General features: G+C 44.3%; 1 protein-coding gene across 4 annotated transcripts in view; it reads right to left on the bottom strand.

The window, feature by feature from the left end:
• Positions 1 to 22,674, bottom strand: part of mctp2a (multiple C2 domains, transmembrane 2a) — a 31,421-nt gene extending 8,747 nt beyond the window's left edge. The window contains exons 1-20 of one of the 4 annotated variants that reach the window (XR_015107417.1): positions 22,536 to 22,674; positions 21,105 to 22,145; positions 19,915 to 19,974; positions 19,728 to 19,824; positions 17,243 to 17,385; positions 17,063 to 17,139; positions 16,347 to 16,461; positions 16,207 to 16,230; positions 13,709 to 13,882; positions 12,884 to 13,014; positions 12,599 to 12,785; positions 12,279 to 12,372; positions 12,081 to 12,183; positions 11,884 to 11,986; positions 11,651 to 11,752; positions 11,475 to 11,549; positions 11,106 to 11,225; positions 1,405 to 1,524; positions 497 to 615; positions 347 to 388 (exon numbers count right to left, since the gene is read on the bottom strand). Coding sequence is in view for 3 of the 4 variants with exons in the window: in XM_086163865.1 (XP_086019991.1) it covers positions 347 to 388; positions 1,405 to 1,524; positions 11,106 to 11,225; positions 11,475 to 11,549; positions 11,651 to 11,752; positions 11,884 to 11,986; positions 12,081 to 12,183; positions 12,279 to 12,372; positions 12,599 to 12,785; positions 12,884 to 13,014; positions 13,709 to 13,882; positions 16,207 to 16,230; positions 16,347 to 16,461; positions 17,063 to 17,139; positions 17,243 to 17,385; positions 19,728 to 19,824; positions 19,915 to 19,974; positions 21,105 to 22,133 (2,796 nt within the window). In the remaining variant the exon portion in view is untranslated. The remainder of the gene's footprint in view (positions 1 to 346; positions 389 to 496; positions 616 to 1,404; positions 1,525 to 11,105; positions 11,226 to 11,474; positions 11,550 to 11,650; positions 11,753 to 11,883; positions 11,987 to 12,080; positions 12,184 to 12,278; positions 12,373 to 12,598; positions 12,786 to 12,883; positions 13,015 to 13,708; positions 13,883 to 16,206; positions 16,231 to 16,346; positions 16,462 to 17,062; positions 17,140 to 17,242; positions 17,386 to 19,727; positions 19,825 to 19,914; positions 19,975 to 21,104; positions 22,146 to 22,535) is intronic. The other 3 variants (XM_086163865.1, XM_086163868.1, XM_086163869.1) reach the window with 3 other exon arrangements.
• Between the last annotated feature and the right edge of the window lie 1,421 nt (positions 22,675 to 24,095).

The following is a 24,095-nucleotide window of genomic DNA, read 5'->3' as shown; positions in this document are numbered from 1 at the left end:
GAGGATTTGGTGTGTTACGCCACCCGACAAAAATGCACAGTAAGATTTTATCCACTGACACATTTGCAGCATATTTTCTACATGTTTCCGTTCAAAGGAGTCACTTGGGCCCGACAAAAGCTGACAGGCATGTTGATATAATACATAGTTATCACTTGATTATTCGTTCTAAACTATTACGACACACGAGAAAAGTATCCGTACACACGTGTGGCATTTTAAAATCAACCAGCGCCGATGGCAAATATTTAAAAAACAAAGCAAAACTTGCATTCATTGTGACTTGGTCGCCTTCCACCGTAACATATTATCCCCTAGAATTTTGGAAAGAGACAAGATAAAATACCTTCTCGTCGTCCTCTTCGTCGTCACCCATGCTCATATTCACCTAAGAGAAAATAAAGGGTAGAAGGTGATTTCAAACGAAGGGGACATGTGGGCACTGGAGCATTTTTAACAAACACCTAGTAATGAAATTTTCTTTGAGTACATTCACCCCTATTGGGAGAGGCTTGTTTCCATAGAGACTGCATCACAGGGGTGACCTCACACAAAAGGAGAGGTGAAAGAGGGCCTTCCTCACAAGAGCACTGTCACACCAAAGCAATCTCATTTCTCCACAACATAAACACACGGAAAAACAGAAAGAGGAAAGAAGAAAAAACACATTTAATTCAGATGCTGTTGCCTATATCACTTTATATCAAGTCATCCCTGACCCGACTGTGGCGCACATTGTGACATTGCCTGGAAACAGAGCTTTGTCACTGCGGGCCAGAGGGTCACAAAGGGGTGACAGAGATTCTGGATATGAGGGTGAGCCTGGGCTTTAACATTGCCCAGGGACAGCATCTTTGCCAGCAGCTATAAACACAATCTACAGCGAGGGGACATTGCATTGGGGAGGGCGGGTGACTGGGCCAAGCCCCCGGCTGGCTGGTGAGAAGACTTACAACACAGAGAAATTGGGGGGCAGTCAGGAGTGTGAACAGCATTAACCTTCACAGACACATGTAGGGCAAACATAATTTCCATAACAGCACATAGTTTGGAGATAATGGTACCTTCCAGAGAGTGAAATAGGCTTGTCTTTCTGCGCGTGGTGTTAATAGATAAACAAACGATAGCCTACGGTTTACGCTGATAAAAATCTAACTTGACTCTCGATGATTGAACTTTTATCATCTGAAGACAAAGTAGAGAACTATTTTACAAGCTGTGCATATTCTGAAGTGCTGACATAGAGGAAAAAAAAAAAAAATCACTCTATGTTAAGTGATTGTGAAGGTTTTGAGGCCTTTCATGGTATAGCGCACCAAAACATTTCAATTTTAAACCGCGTGAAATACGAGTGACAGACATCTGATGATGGAAACCAAAGAGTTCGAGAGCCCCGTCACTCACCAGGTCCTGGCTGGAACCGCTCTTCCCTTTGGAGAGCTGGGTGTAATTCCAGGCGATGAGCAACAGCAGGAAGAGGGGCAGCATGTAGAGTTCCCAGTTCCACACCGTCAACAGGAAGATCTGGGGAGACGGGGAAGTGACACATGTGCTGAGCTTTAGCTCATATTAACGGACCCTCATGCGACGTCTAAATCTCAGCGGGACGGTTTTCTAAACCAAAGTATAAAATGGATTTAGCTATGTTTTAAATCTCATGAAATGCACTACAAACTGTAAAGCCCCTGAGATTTACAGCCAGTGGAAACAGATTTTATTCTGAGTGGTTTGAAAGTAACGTATTCATGGAAAACTTTTAATATCCTCAAATCCTATTTATACACACCAGTAGCACGGCGCTGACAGAGTGCCTTTTTGCTGAACAGAAAAGTATGACACAGATAAGCATGGTATACTGTCTTTTAACTAGCACATCAAATCCTCTTAGTTTCGGAGGCAGCGAGGCTCTCTGACAAGGCACATATGGCAAGTGGAGAAGCATTTGCAACATTTACCCCCTCCGTGGTGATGATACTGAGAAAAGCCAAGACCCCTGGTAGAAATAAGATGGATCACACTGAATGAGTAATCCCTCATAATTCTGTAAAGGAGTGGTGCTAAGCACATTGCACAACACCCACTGCATTTCACAGCAGAGCACTAATTGGACGGCTGCATTTAAACCCATTTAGTGACAGTCTAATGAGTCTGTCTCAACTGAAATTATCAGGAATGTGTGAGGAGGATCACACCAGCAAGTTGACAGGGATGAAATAAAATGTCCCCCACAGCCGGGTAAATCTTGAAATCTATTATAGCGTGATTATGTGCGAACATATGGTCCTTTTTTTAAATTTTTTTCATTTACCAGTACCATCTTTCACCAGGTAGATATACACACACTTTATATAACAAGGTTTTCTATAATTAATGCGTCTCTAGCATCATTAACATGTATTGCGCTTGCTGAACAACTCCCTTTTTTTTTGTTTTTTTTTTGTTTTGTTTTACATTTCTTCAAAGTTTATTTTGAAACATTGGCCATATCCGCTGTGCTGAACTCGCACGATGGTAGCACTGTGCAGGCGAGGTTAAAAGAGCTGGAGGCAGCTCAGAGCACAAACAATATGTTTGAGTTAAGCCTGAGACAGGATGTGAAACACTGGGGCCTTCGGGCCTCAATAGCAGGCCTGTAAACAGCAGACTGAGCCTGTCATAGCAACCACGCGGAGCCCGTTGCTCTGGGGGCTGGTGTACCTACTGTCACACCAGGGCTAGGTTCAAGCGGGCCACCAGGAAAACACGAGCAATGAGTAACGCAGACAGTAATGTGGCCCAAATGCCCTGGGCTTCACCACTATAAGACTTATCATCCCTCGGTGCAGCAGCGGGTGTGCCGGAGGTACAAGCGGAAACAGTGGGATTACCAATATGTTAAGATATGAACGATATGCTTCCGTGTCTTTTTTTTTTTCTTTTTTTAATAAGTACTTATCTGAATTATGTGTACAGTGACAAATTAGCAGGAGCGGGGGATAAAAAAAGTAAACAATGAATATGCATGACGCGCAGAGGTAGTTGCAGAGTATCTGATCTATGTTATGAATAACCCACGTCGCGTGTTGTCACCTGGGTTCCCACGAGACTTATTCGAAAGCGACCGTCCCCACCACCCCGGAGGGATTCAGTAGGCTGGTGGACAGGTAGCTTGTCATATTCCCAGTATTCTCATAAAAACTGAAAAAAAGGGAAAAGGGGGTGGATGTGCTGGGAAACTGACATGAGCCCAGCAGGAATGTTGAACCTCCTTGCCCTCCCTGCAAAAGCTGCTACATTAACCACTAAAGTCTAATTGCTTGGTCTCTGTCTTCCTGTGCGAGTCAACAGAGGGAGCCAATTCATTTCCGCCCAGGGAGCCAGCAGAGAGAATCTGTCAGGTATTCATAATCGCCCACTAATGCAAATTTCTGCTCATCGCGTTCTAGCTCAGTGGACAAGATAAAAGCCTACAGAAATACAATGCCTGGTGTCTAAACTGAGTGCTTAAATGAGGGTATAAACCAAAACTGTCAGAATATATTCTCAATTCCTCCCTTATGGTATGTCAGCCCATGTGTTCAGGATTTACATGCGTTTTTAACACTAATAAAAACGATGGAGGGAAACATCTGGGAAAAGCTCTCAGATTACTTCACTCAGGTGCACAGACTAACTCCTCGCCGTCAGATATTCCACAGTAATGAGCAGAGACATGACTATACCTTGCCCATGTGTACTCCTATTCTCCAGAGTTCCAGTGGAACACAGACGGATGTAATTCCCAACTAAGTGGCTTATATTTTATTAGCATCCAGCTGAGTGATTAAAGGACATATTAGACACAGAGCAAGCCTGCCACGCAGGAAGTGTAAATTTGTATAAAAATCATCCACATTTTAATTGCCATCAAACGTAGCCTTGGCTCTGGCTGTGGGAGGCTGAATGTGAGTTTTCATCCATCGGGAAATTAAATGTGACGACTGAAACCTTGAAGTTTCTTAACGTGACCATGCTAATATGTTGATCCTGCGGTAAAAAAAAATTGCTATGTGATAAACACAAGAAAGCCTGTAACAATTTATGACATACCTGAGAATTTAGGGGCACAAAAAGCAGAGCGGGATTACCAATGACTCGTAATTGAACAAGAGCTACTATATGTCTGGGAGGGGTGTCTCTAATGTAGAGAACCTCCCTTGACAAACACCATTTAGCTGAAAAATGACTGTATGATTATGCACCAGGCGCCTAGGGAGGAAAAAAAACAATGAATTAATAAAACTATTAGCACATGGTGGAGTAGATGATGGAGATGCACTCTCCTTAGCCACCTGTAAGCGCTTGGAGAAGGGGGCAACCCTGGGCAGAGCAATTCTGCTAGCAGGGTTAAGAACAGCCTGACAGATTTGTTTTATAGTGCCATTAATATGATTCCACTAAATGCATTCTGCACCTTCTCATGCAGATCCTCTGGCCAGCAGAATCCGGCACCTAATAATAAAGCACTCAGCGATTAAAAGTGTGAATAAAATAACTTAAAGCTGAGCAAGCATGGCAGCTCCCACCACCCACGCTCTCCCGGGAGAGAGAAGAGATCGTAGTGGGAACAAAGGGACAAAGACACCCTCTGGAAGACTTTCTACCATCCTGTAAATTGATTAACAGAGGAGGGGGTGGCCAGGTCCACCCAACCCAAACTAATGACTGGCAGCCTGAAAGATTGCCAAACGGTCGCCGTCTACACTAAAAGAGATAACAGGCTATAAATATAGGCATAACATCAATATGATACACATAATACAGTTGATGAGCCAGACTGGTGTAGTGTCACAACACATGGGGCCATATAATAGCATCGCTATTAGAACGGGGGGGAAAAAAAAGAAGCAAAAGAAACAACAGCACGCCATGTGAAAATACTTTTCACAATGCATGCTCACGATGCAAAAACAACCGAGATTTAATCTTACTCGAAGCTTCACTACTTTCTCTTCAGTTGCATGCCATTTTGGAAAGCTAAACAAAGCATGGAGTGCGCCAACAAGCACTTATGGGGGTCAGTTAAGGGGGCTGTGGATGGATGCCAGATTACCTAAACATATACTAAATGAATTTAACAAGCTGCAGTCTCTCTATGAACCCTGGGTTTGTTTATTTGAGTGAGTTACACTAAAATGACTAATAATGCAAAGAGTAAACTGGACCACATATATACATGTGCATTTTCATCGAATTGGATGCTCCCTTTGCGGGTCGAATTCAAGAAAAAATAAAACAACTACACATCAACTTAAATAAAATAAATATGATTAATATCAATTGCAGGTACAAGTGGCAGCACGGTGCACTCGGGTCTTTTATTTTCCGTCCGGGCAGTAACAGAATCTGCTGCTGAGGGCTTCTGCTGGGGACAGGAGCGGCAGGTTTTTAAAGTAGCTGTAAACGCAGAGCAATGAGACATGTAATTTGTGTTGAGCTCGGGCCAGTGTAGGGACAGGCTTTGAGGGGGTGTCGGAGGCAGAGGAAGCGCAGATAAGATTTCTCTTCGGGGCAGGTAGAGTGTGTGGGCAGCCATGGTGCTCTGAGCAACCGCTGAATAAATATTTCACATACGCTCAGCTCAAGTCTTATCGACTGAAGGGTGGGGGATGGGAGGGGGGGGGGGCTACATAGAGGCTAGGTTTGAATGAAAGGAATGAAAAGGGGAATCTCGTGCCCCACTTCAGCCAAGGGAAGTGAGTTTACCAGATCTGGTGTGTGATGACATTAACAAAATACATAGCTAAAATAATGTTATAAAAATGAACAGAAAATGTGTGGTTCTAGATCCAGGTGGTGTTTTAAAATTCACAGGTACTTTTACCGCAACGGTCGATAACAGGCACAAAAAGTTTTTCCTCCACACAAATAAATATCACCGACGAGTACCACTACTCCGGGAACATTAAAAACGAGATTTTAACGAGTATAACAATACGTATTCGCTGTTTTGTTAACAAAAGACGAAACAAACAGCCACAGCTTGGAGGGGCATCTGCACGACGATAGGAGCTTTTGATCGAAACGCAGAGGACGAGCGACCGAGTGAGGGGGGGAAAAAAACATTAGCATTCGCGCACGGGGCCATTGTCTTCTGGCCGCTGCGTCCCCACCTGTCTGACACATGCCAGGGCCAGGATAGCGCCAGTATGAAGCTGAAGCAGGGCAGTCAGCAGGGGACCCTCGGTGCCTGTCAGTGGTGGCTATACTGACCCTGCACGCCGGCACTGGCCACTAGTGTTTAATCCGTGTCGGGAGCGTTAACACTAAGCGACCTCCTGGGTGACAGATCTGCCATGTGAGCTTTTCCCCCCCGAGGAGGCGGGGAGGGAGTGGCACGGACTCTCTCTCCCTGTCAGCTCAGCTCACACACACGTTAACACACCAGGGCCGAGACCGGCCCCCGAACAGCCACACACACACAGGGGCTGACAGGTCACCGCGTCAGCTGCCTGGGGAGAGGTGTCTTCAATGAATAGGAAGGTGGTGAGTATGTTAAAGGTACCTATTATAATGTGGCACACACTGCTGGGTTAAACGCAGAGCATACCTCATCCAGGCAGAAGCCCTGAATGAATACACGAGATGTGCAAATAAAACCTTCTCAGTGCCACGTGTTTATTAAGTGTTGCGAATTAAAAGTTAGTTAATATGGGTTCATATTTCCAAACAAAATTTGTGATGAATCCGGGGAGTTTATGAGACCCGCTTCCTGGTACGGATGAATTCATAACCAATTACACAACTAATGAAGAGACATCTTATCAATTCTACTAGTCAAGAGGTCCGCGTCAAGGTCACACATTGCATTCAGCAAACATTAGGAGCTGTTGAGGGACAACTCTGAAAGAGTTGTTAATGATAATCATAATAAAACTGTAATGCGGCACTGCAATAATGCTGCACGTATTTCCAGCTTATCATTTAATAATTAATGGATCACAGACCGGAAACCATGAATGCACACTTCAACCGTCACAGCCATCATTTTTTACGACTAGACACATTCCCACTGCATGGTCTGTGAGAACTCCCACCGCCAGGGAGATGTAGTGTGCAACCCCCATGAGACTGAAGAAGCCGCTCCTTTGAGGCCTCAAACTTTTTCAAACAGAGGGAAAACAGATGCAAAGCAGAAACAAGGGAGACGATTCACAGGCGTGCACGCCGCTTTCACAAAACGTCGGGCTTCACTGCAATGCAGCAAACCGCAATTGGGTAGATCCAAGACTCACAAAGCATCTCGTTTTCAGGGACAGTGTTAACAAGAACAATTATGACAACTCTGATTATATCTTTGATCCTGGCCAGGCTGTTGCACTGGTTAATGGGCCCGACTGCCAAGGTTCTGCACAGGTGGTCACCCGAGACCTCTGGAGCCAGATCTGACCCTGCCCTGCCCTCATCTGGGGAGATGATGATTATATCAGCCCCCCAAAAAGCAGCAGTTGCAGCTGCCAAGTGTGTTTACAGCTGCACCGCATCAAACATTCATCAAATGCCATCTTTACAGTGTGTGATGTGAGGCAATCAGCATTTCACAGGCTGTCAAATGATGTCTAAAGCGGTTGCTACCTGGCAGTGTCAAAAAGAAAATGGTTCAAATACTCACATAAGGTATACATGTTTCTTTCTAGTCTAACTCCTGACAGATGAGCTACCTCGTATGTTTAAATATTAATTCTACTTAAATACTTAAAACAGTCTAATGACAGCAAAGCTCAAAATCAGCTTTCAAGTGTAAATTATCCCTTTTCTTTTTTGCAACTCTCATCCATTTCATCTAAATCAAAATTGTCCTCAACTTTAAAGTTCTGAAACAGATTAATTTGCCTGGCTAATACATGCTAATTTAGCTTTTTTTTTTTTTTTCTTCATCTTGTGTCTCTTGGTCTAATGCACAGAATGGTGGATTTCACTTCAAGTTGTTCCCACGAATGGCTCCTGTAGGAAGAAGTAAATGATCCCCTTAGCGTCGGCGATCCCCTTTCCAGCAGTGCTGTAGCTCCATCTACAGGTCACAGGCTTGCATGCAGCAAAGAACTCTGGGTGACCCCTCTGCAGTCACTGCTGATGTATAGCACATTCATCTCGCTCGGTCTTAGTGAAAAGCACATCTAAAAAGCCGTTATTTTATGAAGATTTTAGCTGTCACATTTTCTGTCTCCGAGAGAAGGGAACATGCTGTTGTCAAACTCTTGAAAAGAGCAGATCCTAGGCTCATTACTGTAGCATAAACAAACCGAAGGGGGAAAAAAAAAAAAAAAAAATCCAAATTTTTGTTTGTATTTCCATTCACTGATGAAAATGTTTATGAGCATTTGCCAGAACTTTGTTTAAATGCATGAGAAAGATTTTTTTTCCCTCTTTTTTTGTTAGATTACCTAATTAGAAAGACTATTTTAAAACTGTGAGCCAATGGTGAAACATCGAAGGCAACTTCAAGCGGTACAGACTCCGCTGTCGAGCTCGCACAGTAAAAACAAGTAGCACCTTCAAAATGTGACAGTCAGAAACTCTTCCCAGTCTTTCAAGAGTTTTATCTCGCACAAAAACACAGACTAACAACATGAGACCAAATAAACTATTAATCTGTAAATCGTCCGTTCGCATGTTCCCGGACGGCGTTTCCGCTCATGAGGAAGAAGCTGTCGAGCGACGGGCAACGTTTTTCACTTTCACTTGTTAAACATGAACCGGGAGTGATCCCTCATGCAAAATATGAATACCTCACATACCACATGCCAACAAGCACTTCATAATGTATACATGAATCTACATAAACAGAATAAAAATGGAGACTGCCTGCTGTTTGGAGGTCAGAAAATTGGCCTGTGGGACTGAATGATATAATGGCTAAGTATTCCTGGTAAAGCACTACGCAAGCATCCCGCAGTCCCAGTAGAAACCGCAGCAGCGATAATGCATTACAGGATGTATATGGTGTAAAAGGCTAGGACTGGTCTGCCTGCATGATAAATAATGTATTGTAATGTATATTAAAGCTAGACCCTCAGCTGCAGTGTTTCCTACCGGCATACCCTGAGAAGCCCTGCGCTGCCTGCTACTGTCGACAGCAGCAGACACTAGTGGTATAATTATGCACATCTGAGAGGCAAGTAGAGGCCATCTGTCAATGTCTGAATCAGTTACCTTATTACCACTGCCTAAAGATATAAAGATAGGAGTGGGAGCCGCTTTTATTAAGGCACATGGTGGCATGCTGCTTTGAACAATTCCAAACACTGACTTAATTACAAATGATGACTTGGAGGAGGACTTGTTGTACGGCGGCTGGCCGTGGAGTGGGCAGGGGCACTCGTGTGGCATAATGGTGGCACGTAACCGCAGCCGGTCAAGGCCCGTCGTTACCCTCTCTGCCTGACTTACTTATGGAAAGTGGAGCAAATGTAGGGGTTTTCCTGTAATTATATGCAATATTTACATGTCATTATGTGTGCTGTGAATTTAATGATTGAGAGCATAATCACCGGAGAAAAGAGGGAAAAAAAAAAAAAAAAAAAAAAAAGGGAAGAAAATGTCTCGTCTCATCCGGCTGATGAGTGGGCGAAGCACAGACAGCGGCAGATTCACTCCAGTCAGACCGTTCCCACCTGGCACCTTCGACACCAAGACTATTTGAAGCGCACCTCGTTGCAAACAAAGGCTGACTACTCTGTGGCTGTCTGCAAAATATCAAGCAGCGTGTCGGCGCCCATGTCTGAAAACAGAGCAGTTGTTTAAGAAAAATAAGGAGGGGGGTGGGGGTGGGGGGTGACCAAGAGGGGGGGGGGAGTCATAAGAATGACCGAGGTCGGGCACTGCAAAACAACGAGAAATATAAAGATTTGGGAGCTTCCGGCCCCTGTATCAACAGCGATGTTGATGAAAGAAGTGGATGTGTTAATCCTTTTCCTTCAATCTAGAACCTCTTTTTAGTGCGAGTGTGTGTTGCACTATTGAACAGCATGTGGAGTAGAAGTGGAAATGAAAGATTAGAGTGTGCCACCACACACTCCAATCGCCTGTGGAGGATCTAATTATAGGTGGGAGAAGACGGCCCTATCCCGCTGACCTGTCACCTGTCAGCTTGCCATTCCTCCTGCTCTCCTGCCCGTATTCCTGCTCGCCCTCCCGCCTCAGAGTCCCTTCCTATCTGCCATTGTGGACCGCACTCAAACTGTCTTCCCCCATTCTACGCTCAAACTTTCCTTTCCCAGATAGTAGCCTGCCTCCCACTCTGTCATTATACAATCGCCCGCATTGTTCTCGGTCTTCCTGTCTGTGTGTCCGCCTGCTTGTCTGTACATCTTGCTGCTCAAAAGGCTGTGATACATTGTGCCAGGCCATTGCCTGGGGGGATTTGCACCTCAGGATCAGTGAGAAGGGCTTCTAGAATACACCAGGTATGAATTGCATGTCATCCCCAGACAGCGCAGACAGAAGAAAGGTGGTTAAAGGAGAGTTCTTCACACACCCTGTCTGTGACCGCTTTCTCACCCTGACACGGCACTGGCAGGGCTTTCACGGCAAGTGTACACTCTTAATCATGACATTACATGTGCAGGACTAAGGGGGATTCACCGGGTGATTTAAGATTATTTAAGCTTAGGACCTTAGATCACATACCCTCATTAAAAACAGCTAAACAGAGACATTTAAACAAAGTTCAAATCTCAGAGGCCGGCTGTCACTCCTCCGCCCGAGGAAGCGCAGAGACTGTGATCCCCCTTACACCATCCCCTGGGTTAGAAGGCTTTGCTAAGAAGTCAGATGTACAAACACCAAAAACCCCACCCCTTCAAATACACTCTAATGTCATCAGAAGTGAAAGAAAGCCAAGTGGGGTTTGAGTTAAAGGATGAAGCACATCCATCACATACGCGAGGGATAAAAACAGAGGGCAGCCATTACCTTTCATGGGAAAAAGACTAGCAGACAGCGAGAAATGGCTAACCCGAAAGATTCCCCTCCAACGTCTAATTCCCATAAAGTGAAAGAGTTAACACCGGGCTGCAGTGAAATGGGACAAAACTTGTTCGCCCCGAGGCCTAAAGAGAGTTCATTAACGCGAGGCAATGACTTACCAGAAAGGCTATTATACTGCGTTGTGTGCTCTCCCACTGAAAACAGCTTTTAATGTACTGTAACGTGTACAGAACTGCTGTGCTGATTTTTCGAACCCGATATATATTCCGGGCAAGAACCTGATGGGAAGCAATTGGAACATAACACCAGTTAGTATCACTTGATACCGGACATATTCTTTATGACCGTACAGCAAGGCCAGATTGGCTTTTAAATCCCTCATGAACTTAAATGTTAAAGGCAAACCAAACTAAAGACTTTGACCGAGGCCAATCCAAATTACGACGACGTGTGTGCTTTGTTTGTGAGCGCGCACGACTGAACGCTGTTCCATCTCCCCATTGTCTTAAAACATAAAGAGAAGTAACCTTTTTGGAGAACTTTGGGTTATCCTCCGTAAATTTGGCTTCTTGTGGCTTGAATGTTCTGATGCCGGCTCTAACCTGGGTGAAGAGGAGGAAGAAATAAGCACCCTCGGATAATTTTACTGCTATCGGTCTCTCTTTAAAAAAAACAAAAAAAAAAACAACAACAAAAAGCTTACTTTATTGTAGATAACCTCCAATACCAGTGTGATGGTTCCCTTTGACAGACCGTTCAGATCCTCTTTCTTCAAGAACAGACACACCTGCTGCTTATTCTGCACCTATGAAAGCAACACAGCGCCATCGTAATTTGCCATTATAGACAACCACAGCTCACAAATAGTGTGTATAGGACGTAAATAAAGCCGAGCATTCCACATCAAGGTCTTTTACCGACGGGAAACAAACTCACCGATAGTAATGGAATGCATAATTTCCCCAAAAAGTTTGGTGCTTTTTCTCCATTTTCGTCTAGCACGGTGAACTCCGCCACGTCATGAATGTCCCTAATGGGCCTGCGACATCGTAGTACCAACGGTGTTATTTTCACTGAAGTAAAGAAGATTAAATGCAATCTAGAGATGGCGGCTCTTTTGCCAGATGTCTTACAATGTAAATGCTTTGTTCCACTCCGGATTGAGGTTCTTGTAGATTGTATGAGTTTGAAGTTTGCTGTTTCTGAGCTCAATAACACAGAAGGGGTTGCTCTTCCCTGCAAATCACAGATCCGTTTTAATATCTAATGAGAGAAGGTCAGTGACCGTGAGAACAGACGGAAAAGAACCACGGACTATTGTTCCACGTTACCGTTGAGGTCTGTTGCAGGAAGGTCATTTGCCTTCATGACCTTTACCTGGAGGAAGCCTACATCCCCCACACACTGGTACGAGTTCTTTAAGCTCTGAAAACATGAATACAATTACAATGTTTTACATTCCCGCCACTGTTTAGCCGAGCGTAGTCAAGGTACCGTAACAAATGGTATGCTCGACACTTACAACATTGGTGTGCATTATATAAATGTATTCCTGCAAGGGAATCATCTTACTTAGTACACTCTCTTGCTATAAATGTGAATAAGGGAACTCTCTTTTTAACAAAAGCGATTCAAAATAAAGGGGGCTTACAAATTTCTCCATTATCATCTCTCTCTCCTCCGATTTATCCAAGATAGCTGTCTCGCTGTCGGTAATGGAGACTCCCCAGCAGGGTCTAAGGGTGACCAGAAACACCAGGCTGCCCTTTCCTGGATCCAGCACATGAGTGTAGAGCTGCCTCTCCTTAACCGGAAGTCTCGAGAGGTCAATTTCGAATCTGACGGACAAAAGATAAAGCGCTCCGTTGAAACACGGCTCGTTCTGAGGAGGAGCAAACGTGAGCGAAATTAACACGACCCACCAGGAAATACTCACATTCCCCATGATTCCACACCTTTCCTCCCTCTCTTTGCAAGTACCTCCACCTGCAGAGGTTCCTGGTTATCTGCAAGCTGATTGAAGTCAAACTGCTCTCTCCACCGGGGATTGGCCTGAATGCAAAGGTTCTGGGGGCAGTGAAAACACAGACACCGCTCATACAGTAAGGTGGAAAAACACACCCTTCGACGCAACGACAAGTTTAATGCATGATCAGACTGAGCGACTCCTGCGTGACAGGTGGATTAAGTCCTCATTGAGTCCGACGAGTAGGAGACAGGAGAGGAGAAAGAGAGGTGTGCTGTGTGTATATGTCTCTATTTGTGTGTGCTTGTACGTGTACACCTCAGTAGCCTCTCTGGGATTGTAAACACTGACAGCTTCCAATTAGAATCAGCTTTGTTCAACAAACAAACAAACAAGCAGAGAGGTTTACAAAGGAATGACACGACTACACAAGACAAGTGCGCCATAGAATCATCAGGGGGGAGGCAAACAAGTACAGGTAGATGAACAGGGCATGCTGGGTATGCAAATGAAGGCAATGAAGCCCAGCACCCGAAGCACAGAGAGAAGTGAGTGGCAGCCTTGCCCAGTCTAATGAGCTGCCTCTGCCATGGCCCAGTGAGCCAAGGTGGAGGTGAGTCACCGAGAAGCACCCGCGGAAGGGAGAAGAGGGGAAGAGGGAGATCGGGGCAGGGAAGAAAGACTTCAAGTGTAAAGAGCAGATATTAAAAAAAAAAAAGGTAAAACGCGAGAGAAGGGAGTAGCGGAGGAGCGGGGTGAAGGATGAAAAAAATAAAACGCGTTTGAAAATCCAACCTTGCTCTTGTACTTCTGGTCGCCGAGTCGAAAGCGGACATAAATGTCTCCTTGGCCGTGGTGGGGCAGATCCAGTCCCTCCACCAAGGTAATTGTAAACACCCCGGTCCAGGTCTGGTTCCTTTGCAGATTCCTCTGCACCTCAACTGAGCCATGTGATGATATGACCTTCTGCTGCGGCGAAATGATACATACAAACAAACAACATATTTTCAGCTTTGTGCGCGGTCACTCTTTGTGCTCCCTACTTGCTGGTAACTCAGCCTGGCATCTTTTCATTTGCACTGAGTGCACAAAAGTGGGACAAAGGTTTACATAGAACACCACATCTCATTCGGAGCACATTATCACATCTTTTGTGACAGGCGAGCCACACCGTGGACGATCCTGGAAGGAGAGAGAGAGAGAGGCCGGGAGGCACGTCAGCAAGAGGCCAGATGTCCCTGACTGTGACAGGCCCACTCATCACTGGCTCTCAGACTGAGTGAAGGGAGGCAGGACACTTGGCATACTGCAACCAGGGACAGCAGGCGGCACTGAGTAATGATGCAGACCGCACAGCACTCTCATCAGCAAATTGTACATACATGCAGTATGTATGGCCAGTGTCGGATTTGGCTGTTTCCGACGCAAAAAAAAAAAAAAAAAAAAACGTAACCGGCGGAACGACTGAGTATTCTCTACCGCGGGTCAACTGACAAAAATGCGGCGCGCTTTGTTGGAGAACTCTTTGAAAATGAAGGACGAGCCCTGAAAATTCTGTTTCTGCAGGGTGTCAGGGAGGGAGTGAGAGAGAGGCATTGATATGTTTCCATGTTAGAGTTCCCGTGAGGCCGTGCGGTGATAGGCCAGAGCTGCAAAAACAAACAGCAGAGAGGTTGTGTAGGGCTGACTGTAATTAAAGAGCAGGACCGTAATCTTCTCTAACCTCTTTGATTGCCCGGCTCCTTCGGCTGCCCCGGCGACGCCGCTTCAAACAGCCCCACTACAACTCCCCTGCCACTCCGGCCCCTCCTCTCCACTACGGGGTCACAACCCACATTGCCACCCAATCCGAAGGGGATCAAAGCACATCTCAGGGACCTGAATTAACATGGAATACCACAGGCACAGCCCTATAAATATCAGCCCCTTCAAAAGAAGAAGAACAGAGGGAGTGGAGGAGCGATATAAAACAGGCCTCAGCCAAGTCATCCCAAGTGTTTATCTTGGACACATTTCTATCTCAGCGGCCAATAAAACAATTCCACTTAACTGTAAGTGGCCCCTAAAGAGAATCTATTCCTGGTCCTAAAAGGGCTGCGCGATTGCTTCCATATGTTGGGACAGCATGGGGACAAGCACGACGAGCTCAGACCCAGGTCCATTTGGCTGGTACCTCAGCACTGTCCATCCACAGCTGTGATATTACTTCCTAACATCTGGGTTATTGCCCACTATGCCTGGGAATTATCAGCCTTGCCGATCTTAGGCATCCCGCACTGGCAGCATGCCTCGAACAGCAGAGCAGCCCCCCCGCCCACCCACCTACCCCCCGGCCTCCTGTTTCTCCCATGCGCCCCCCTCCTGCTTGAAACACTATCACACAGCGGAGTTTTACTTAGGCACTTGCCATTCCCTGTCTCTGTGGTGGTATAACAGAGGGAGAAAACGATGTGTGTGTGTATGTGTGTGTGTGTGTGTGTGTGGAGGGGGGGGTAGAGCTACAAGAGCTGGCCATTCAGCACTTCCAGGATAGGTGTTAAATACAATAACATGTTGTATGTTTATCAAAAATGAAATTGGGAAAAAAAAATGGCATTGTTACATTGTTAAATTAGCACTGTGACTTAGGTAGCAGAACGCTGTGCACAGTCCCAGTGCACATTTCTGCCTCTCTTTGAGCATCTTTAACCATCTGTAGTGGATAACCCACAATGTTTATGAAAATGGCTTCATTCCTTTGTCATCTAATTTCAAATTGAGATTGTCTACTGGACCATCAAGAGACTGAACAGTGCTGAACAGTGGCAGATGTAGTGACTATATAGGTGTGAAAATAAACCAGTTCGTTGCGGTGCAAGTCCCAAACAGCCACCCAACTATTTCACTCTGAATCTAATTACAGCGGCAATATATTGAAACCCTCTTGAGAGGAGATGGAACTTTGTTTACTACAAAACCAATTACTGCTCAATAAAACTCATCTCGTTGCTCCGCCATGACAACATATTTGGTCAGTATTATTATCCTGGTTTTGATCAGAATGTAATATTGTGCCGTACTTTTTCAAGGCAAACGATACCTCCGAAAGTAATGTGCATTGCAAATGAGGCTCACACTGAAACCTCAGAAGCGATAGGTTACAATGAAAACTGAGTTCTGAGCAGACACCTTGTTCTTTGTTGTAACATAGAACAGTCAGCTACTGCCCCCTAGTGTTACATCTCAGAACCAATAACCACAACCCAACAATTGACAATAAATACATTGGGAAACTTTCACCGTAAAATCTGTACCTTATTCTTCTTTGCCGGCCATCTCTGAAAACAGGGAAACAAACAAACAAACAAACAAAAATTAGTGGAAATTAATTTTACAGGGTATTTCTGTTTGTTTTTTTTCTTCATGAAAAAGTTTTCATACATGTAATACTTACAGGGCTTCTTTTGATGGTGGCATCTCGGTACATTAAGCAGACATCTACAATAATAACGCCAATGTCATCGTCCTTATTTTTCGGAGGATCAAGACGCAGCTCCATTTCATAGGTCCTGTGCAGATAAAGAAACAGCAAATAAAACAAACTCCGCTAACAGCTTGTGGATATCATTTTAACAATCAATTCTGGGTTTTCCAATTCTAATATTGCCATGGAATGTAATAAAAATAAAACCAGGCTTTCAGTCACAGGTCTGATTATCACACGAGGTCAAGTATTTGTCCACATTGATTTCTTTTGTTTCGTTTTGTTGGTCAGAAACCGAACAAGTCTTTCAAAATGTGATCCTTAAAACAATGCAGAGCAAAGTCAGAAATGGAACTGCATCCACATCACCAATAGCAAAGTAGGGAAATGTAAGAGGTTGAGAAATAAAGGGAAATCATTTGAATACACAAGAAAATAATGCAATACTGGAGCAAAATATTTAACGTCATCTAACCAAATATTCACATGATACTTCCACTCAGATATGTTTTGGGATTATCAGTGAAATGTAAAGCTGACAATCAAAAGATGTTGTCCACCTCTTGTACCCACGCGGTACCGCTGTGAGCCACCAGGGGGACACCATTTATACTCTGAGGAATATAGGATTCAATTCATTGTGTGCAATTTGTAAATATTGAATAATTTATTTGCATAAAACTTACTTGTATAATTCAAGACTTTTCAGGGAAATAACGCTGGAACCCATGAACTCATCCGCTGTCCGATTTTTATCATACACCTGCAGTAACATTTGGGAAATGAGGACCGTGAGTATGGCCCGATGGGAGTGTGATGAAGGTGAGTCTTACATGAAGCTTGAGAAAAATGTGCGGTTCTCCTACCCGAACTTCCACGGCATGTTCTTTGTCTCGCAGCGGAGAAGAGAAGGACTCGTTCCAATGTGGATTCAAGCTTTTATAAACCACTTTGCTTTTATACAGCTGTTTTCCCTCAAGTTTGAACTTCACGTAGGGATCAATGGTACCTACAAAAACAAAATAAAAATCAGCCAAAAAATTGTTGTGGGACATGTGCAGTGATTACCTCGGGACGTTGGGTTAATACGTTGTCATTGTACAATTACAGTATAATGAGATTTGGCAGAATGTTGAAAGTTAATTATCTAAAACGCATTATGTTCATTTTGTGTGGAACAATGTCTTTTTAAAGACAATACTTGAAAAGACACCGATGAACATACTCATGCATGCACACACACACACACACACAAGCGCGCGCTCGCAGATGTACACACTCTTACACACCCTTCCCCCAGGCTGGCGGTGTGAGACACTGAAATATGCGAGGAGGAGGTGCATGCCACACATGGCATAAACAGAGGGATGTAGCTGTTTAATTGTGAAAGAGTAGAAACACTCACCAGCGTGAGGCAACCAGAAACTAGAATCTAGAAGCAACCAGTGTTAATCTCCCAAGCCTGTTAAGAAAGTCTGTTTGTGAGAAGGGCGAGGGTATGGGACTTCTTTGTTTCTGCAATTGCATGCAGATTGGCCAAAAAATGAAAGCCAGTTCCATGCCTTCATTTGTATAGGGGAATAAAGGGGTGCTTGAGAGAGCCTGCAGGGAGGCTTGAATCACATGACAAAGGCCCTGTGGGGATGGGCTGTCAGGCCTGTCAGCTCCCCACTCCAAATGAACATCTCGCAAAGGCAGGCAGGACCCACAGCAGCTCCACCCTGCCAGCCTGTGACAGGGAAACCTCCAGGCAACTTGACAGGAGGAGAATGTGGCAGCTAGCAAGGAGAAAAGCTCTGGCATGACTGAGAACGGTGACGATGGAAATTAATGGGAAAAAAGGACAGAACAAAACCCGAGGAGTGGGGGCTGGTGGCGTGGGTCCCTTCAGAATATGTAATGACAATGTATGCCATTGGTGGCCCTTTGGTACAGTGTTGATTGTTGGCCAAACAGTGGCGAGACAGGGGGTGTATGTGTGTGAGCGTTTGGGGGGGGAGGCGGAGGGGTTGCATCATCATGGTGCCATCTTGTCAGGGAAAGTAAGGTCTCAACTAGTGAGTGGAGCATCGGGCCTGCGGGGTCTCTTGGCACCAATCAGGGGGAAAATAAAAAAAACACCCACTGATATGCCAGAGCAGGGTCTAACATCCATTCAGACCATGGCACCACCTGAGAATTTACTGTTTCAATTAGCTGCGTTTGACACGGCTTTAAAGCGAGCTTCGGTCCCAGCCCTCTTTATCTGCTGATCCGAATGGACAACTCTGACAGACGGCGGCTACTTCAAGTGTTAAAGAAGAGGTAGAAACGTCCGACGGACAATGAACACGCAGACTGGAAAGGAATTCTGCATGATATCTTCGTTGCACTTTGATTTTCAAAAGCTAGGACTTTCTCATAGGAGGCAAGGATCAATAAAAACAAATGCAAGAACACAAGCAAATGTATTTGTGTCTTTGTCTCACAGCCCTAATACATTTGTCAGTGACAACTAGGTTTTTTTATCTGATTTAAGATATTTAACCGATCTTTGTGGTACAAACCTTAATAACTCATTTTATCTAGTACGGGCAGCTGATTAAAATAGGCTGTAATACCAAAAGTTTTGTTTTTAATCGCTTTCACTGTTGTGAGAAATGATTTTACGTTTTACTAGTCCAACCGCATTCTGTAACACGCTTTTTCCCCTTTGCACCAAAAGACCTTGACAGGAGATTTTATCCCCACACGCAAACAGAGGCATTAACCGAGCACCTCCCGTCACGCCTTTATACAAATATTTCCAACACAGACAGACACACATATTTGTTGGTCTCATCTTTGGACAGTCTGATCAGTTAACGCAACGGGATTAAAAACACGTGTAAGCTGTGTGTAAAAGTTCAGCTGTGGCCAAAAGCCAACAGATGAAGACAGCATTGTACAAGGAATGCACAAGGAAACTAAGGAGGTATTTTCTGATTTCCATCCATGCGCCCATAAGAAGGTGTGTGAACCTCCGCTGCACCCTATTCTGATTACATGAGCAACTATTAAAAATATGCACTGTGAATTGGAAACATGCATAACAATGTTTAGCTTAGAATAGAGACAAAGAGATTTGAACCGCTGTTGAGCATAGAGCTCACTGGTCTGCATGAGAAAAGAAAAGATAATTTTCTGTTTAATTTAGCATTTTTTTTCTGCCAGAATTGAGTTCACGCAGTAAGGGAGAAGAAACCGTAAGAAAAAGTAAATAACTTGCTATGTGTCACATATTTATGAATAAACTGTCATGACCACATCACCTGGACATTAAAATGAACCATTTAATTTGGGTTTGCAAAAGTTTTCAACCGTTCAACCTACCAGAGCGCTTGTTTCTCATGCACAGGTTCTTTCCCTTCTTTAGGTTGATGGATAAAAGATACCGCTGAAGCGCGACAGGCCCCGCTGTAGTAACCTGCTGTAGAGAAACAGTCACATGTAAGGGGGCTATCTGCGTATCTGCAGCATAGCGTCCTCCAGTGGGCGCAAAGATGAAGTTCGTACTCACAGACAGATCTGACGGGTCTTGCAGAGCTTCCTCAAAGATGTCGAATGATTCACTGGGTATCTATGGGGAAAGGGTTGAGAACAGATCAGAATGCAAATATGTCAAAATTACTTCTTGACATAAACAAGGAAATGCGTTTTAATTACATTAGGATACAATTACTACTAAATCTACATACAGGTGTACATAAATGCATCTAATGGCTATAACTTGAGCCAGTAAGGAGGCTATTTTGAAGATTTTATTCTCCTTTCACTCAACCCTGAAGCTCTGACTAGTGGAACTAGTGACACAAGTTTAAGGTTGATATTCCTGTGTGAGAGGTATCTAAACAAGGAAAAGAAAAAAGAAAAAAAAATCATCAGCTTTGGTTTCAGTTTATACCCAATGCTGTCATAACTCACGTCTCACCTGGTAACTTTACACTTAATAGCAGCCTTTTTGGGCTGCTTACATTTTTATTTTATTTTATTTTTTTTTTACAATGGGTGTATGAATAGGACTTTATAGATAGGACTGTTTTATCTGATAAGTATATGCTGCTAGAAGCGTAGTAAAACCAAAAATCTGAAAAAGAATAAACCAATTAACCATATAAGATGCTAGAGACAACTATTACAGTCAAGTTGTGAAAAAAAACATAGCATATTATTTGAAATTATCAAAAGTATGTGTGTGTGGTTATGGCGGCTGTTGATAAGGCATCAGTCTAGTTTATCTAACTACGATAATCAGGTGTGTTATTGTAATCGCACCACGTTTTGTAAAATAAGAGGAAATTGTTGAGGGAGTCCAAAGCCAAAGAGTGTTTGTTTTTTTGTCGTAAAAAAAATCTCTAACACAAAATCTGTGACAAGTGAAAACATGATAATGACACACACCTTTAACACACATTGTAGTGATTTGTGACTTGGAAACTGCAGCAAAATGCAATGTTGATGGATTGTGCAAGCTTAGTTATTGAGATATATTATTTTTTCTACAAATCTATAAATCACATAAGCCTGCTCTAGAGACATTTATGTGTAAACTTACAATTGTGTGTATTTCTTCAGTTATATATATATATATCAATTGACAATTTGGTCTATTCGGTTTCTCGCGAAGTGTGTCACACTTATCTTAGAGAACATGCAAACCCCAATAAATATATAATGTTCAATGTGTTTGTGGACAGACAGTAGTACAACCTCTGGCATATCTTCAGGGACTTCCTCAGCCTGGAGTCTATCAAGGAGAAATTCCTCAGTGCTGAAAACGCTCATCATAAAGGGAGTGACGGGCTCTTGGTCCAGTCCGTCTGAGTCGTTAGTCCATGGTGTGATGGCTCTCTCCTCGCTGGGAGTTCCACAGGTGGAGGCCTGAGATGTACCATCTATGCTTTCCACAGCTGTAAACTGGGTATCTAAAAACATCCTGTCAGCAGAGGCTTTTGCTTTAATGGCAGGCGGAGTTCTGTCAATCCTCTCCATGAACGGGTTTGGCTTGATGGCTGGTGTGGTCCCTTTTCCCGGTGACATCTTCCCCTGATCAAGCGGTGTGCTCTTGAGTTCCGTGAGGGAATTTATTTTTCCCCCCTCTGACTTTGAACCGGCGAAAGCCGTAGTGACTGTGCCTGGAGAGGCTCTGTCACTTTCAGAAAGTCTCTCTCTTTCCAAAAGACCCAACCTTGGTGAACTGCAATGTGCCTCAGTGTAAATAGATCTCGGAGAAGGAATGGGGTCGAAGGTAAATTTTGGCGGTTGTTTCTTGGTTTTATCTATCTGTGCATAAACAGGGTCTTTGGTAATATTCACCTTCCTCCAAGAACCCTGACCATTCAAATGAGTTTCTTCATAGGTGGTCCCTGTCGGGGCACTGACTCTATTCAAAGCCGGGGGTTGGTTGTCTGGGTGGATTCTGAGCCTTGTTTCTGAGGCTGAAGAAGTGATTCTGTTCACATAAACCGGACCGTCGGGGATAGAGCCGCTCGTAACAGAATCGGAATCACTCAAACCAGGGGAAATGCCAAAAGAAATGGCATCTGCAGCAGTTGACGCCAGGGCACTATCGGGGGAAAAGGCTTCGTTGTGCATTATTGTCAGGTCCGGTACAGAGATACTGCGTCGGTAGGCCAGCATTTTTCCAGTCTTTTCAGCTGGCTTCTTCCCAGGCCTTTTCAGGTTGGGCAACTTTTTGAAGCGAAAGTTGCCAAAGAAGTTCTTCTTTTTTCCATCCATCTTGAGAAATTCCTTTCAGATAAAAAAAAAAGGGGGAAAAGTCAATATAACCAAGACATTGGCACAATGAATGCTTTGTACTATCATTTTATTAAAATGACACAGCTATTGACCGCAATCTAAAGGTTACACACGCTTTCGCTATGAACTTAGCGATAATCTCGAGTGGTATTTTTAGCTCTGACGCAGATACTTTCTTTTTGTTAAAACCCTCCAATCCATAGAGACTCTGTCTCGGTTGTCTCTTCGGTTTCAGTTACATTTGACGGCAGACCGGTAGATTTTTGACCGTAAACCTCGAACAGGACCATCTGCGTGACCTCTGGAGTTCAGGTTAGACCGGATCCTATCAGCCTTGAGATAAATTATTTAGAAGAGGAAGGAAAAAAAAAAAAATTTTACCTATCCAGCAGATTTCTGTTGACAAGTTCTGAGAGAAAGACACACTAAATCCAAAATCCAATCGGCCCAGTAAATTTCACCAGCGGCAACCAAACCATTCTAACTACGCTGATAGACTGAAGCCAAAGGCAACGTGCACGGTTTCCTGCTTGAAGACGCGTTGCTTGTGGGAATTGAAACTAGCCGTACCTGTCTTACAAGGTGAGTTTCAACAAACATGCAAATGCCAAGCATATTAGTCCTGCCCAAGTCTGCGATTCTGAAAACAGCTGGAACAAGGGGGGGGGGGGGGGGATTTTTTGATTAATTTTTTTAAAGAATGGTGACAAATGCTGTGCGTGAAAACTGTTACAAACATCCCGAAACCCTGAGGGTTTTAGAAATACACTGAATAACACAGCTTGATCAGTCTGTTCTGTGACTGTTTGTTTGTTACTTTCGGGTAATCAATAGGATTATTTTGCAGTGCTATTTGTCTTTTTTTTTTTTAAGTCTTTCATGTTTTACACTTCCTCTAAAATCAATTTCTCACAGGTCCTGGTTTTAAAAACAAACTTACAAAACATAATGCTATAATCTATCCTAATTCTCCAACACTCCTCCCCATCCCTCCCCGGGTCTGCCAGTCCAGAAAAGTCCCCCGAAATGCTGCTGATGGATTCTGCAACATGTCTGAGCCATATGAAACCCTGGCGACCGCCTCTCTTCGCTTCATCCCCCCCGATCATCGAGTTCGGATCTGGCGTTCGGTGGCCGCCTTGTCGACACCCGACGCCGGCGTTTGTTTGCCGCGGGGACGCGGGTTTTAGCCGACGCTCGTCGGAAGTGGCCATCGGTGTTTGCCGACGCATGAAACTCTTAGCTTCCAGTCAACACACCGAAGCTACAGCGACAGACCTACCGGTGTTCGCCCCCCTCTCCCTCCTTGTCTGCGCCTAACAGTGGAGACTATATGACAACAGATGCGTTTGAGTCTTTTTCAATATTTACCGATGTCTTAAGGGGATCAGGCCCACATGAAAGAGCCCAAACTTGGCTTCTAGTTGAAAGGCGGGATGGAGGGATCCAAACGGGGTGAGCCCCCTACGGCAGGTGGCCCGTCGCCCCTCTCACACACAAATCAAATAGCCTCCAAAAAAAAAAAAGTGGGGGGAAAGCAAAACACCAACCCAAAAGAATAAATAAAAACCACACGGTTACTCGAAACATACACATTGGACCTGTTCCCACCTGCTGCACAGCTGGTCCGGTGGACGGAGAGCCAGGAATGCACAAACTGGGACGGGTAAAAAGTGCGAAGGGACACCGGGGAAAGAGCCCCTATGTGCCGCTGGATGCCATACTCTTCCGAGACTAATCCAGCGCGTTTTTTTCGGTCGTGAATCTTTGGAGTAGTTAAAAATGTGACTAAAAGTTAGTTAAAAAATAAACTTCGACAAAAATGCACTTTGACCCAGTTAGAGATGCTTAAGGTTTAACCTTCAGCTAGCTTTTAATCGGTCGTAGCATGAGCATGTTAGCAATGCTACATCGTGTTTTGGGTGGGCTTATAATAGGAGG

This window comes from Fistularia commersonii, chromosome 17 (assembly GCF_037954325.1).
Source record: "Fistularia commersonii isolate RoL2024-O1a breed Wild chromosome 17, RoL_Fcom_v1.0, whole genome shotgun sequence".
Taxonomy (NCBI): Eukaryota; Metazoa; Chordata; class Actinopteri; order Syngnathiformes; family Fistulariidae; genus Fistularia; species Fistularia commersonii.
Note: the sequence above shows the minus strand (reverse complement) of the source record. Positions and strands in the feature narration are given on the sequence as shown.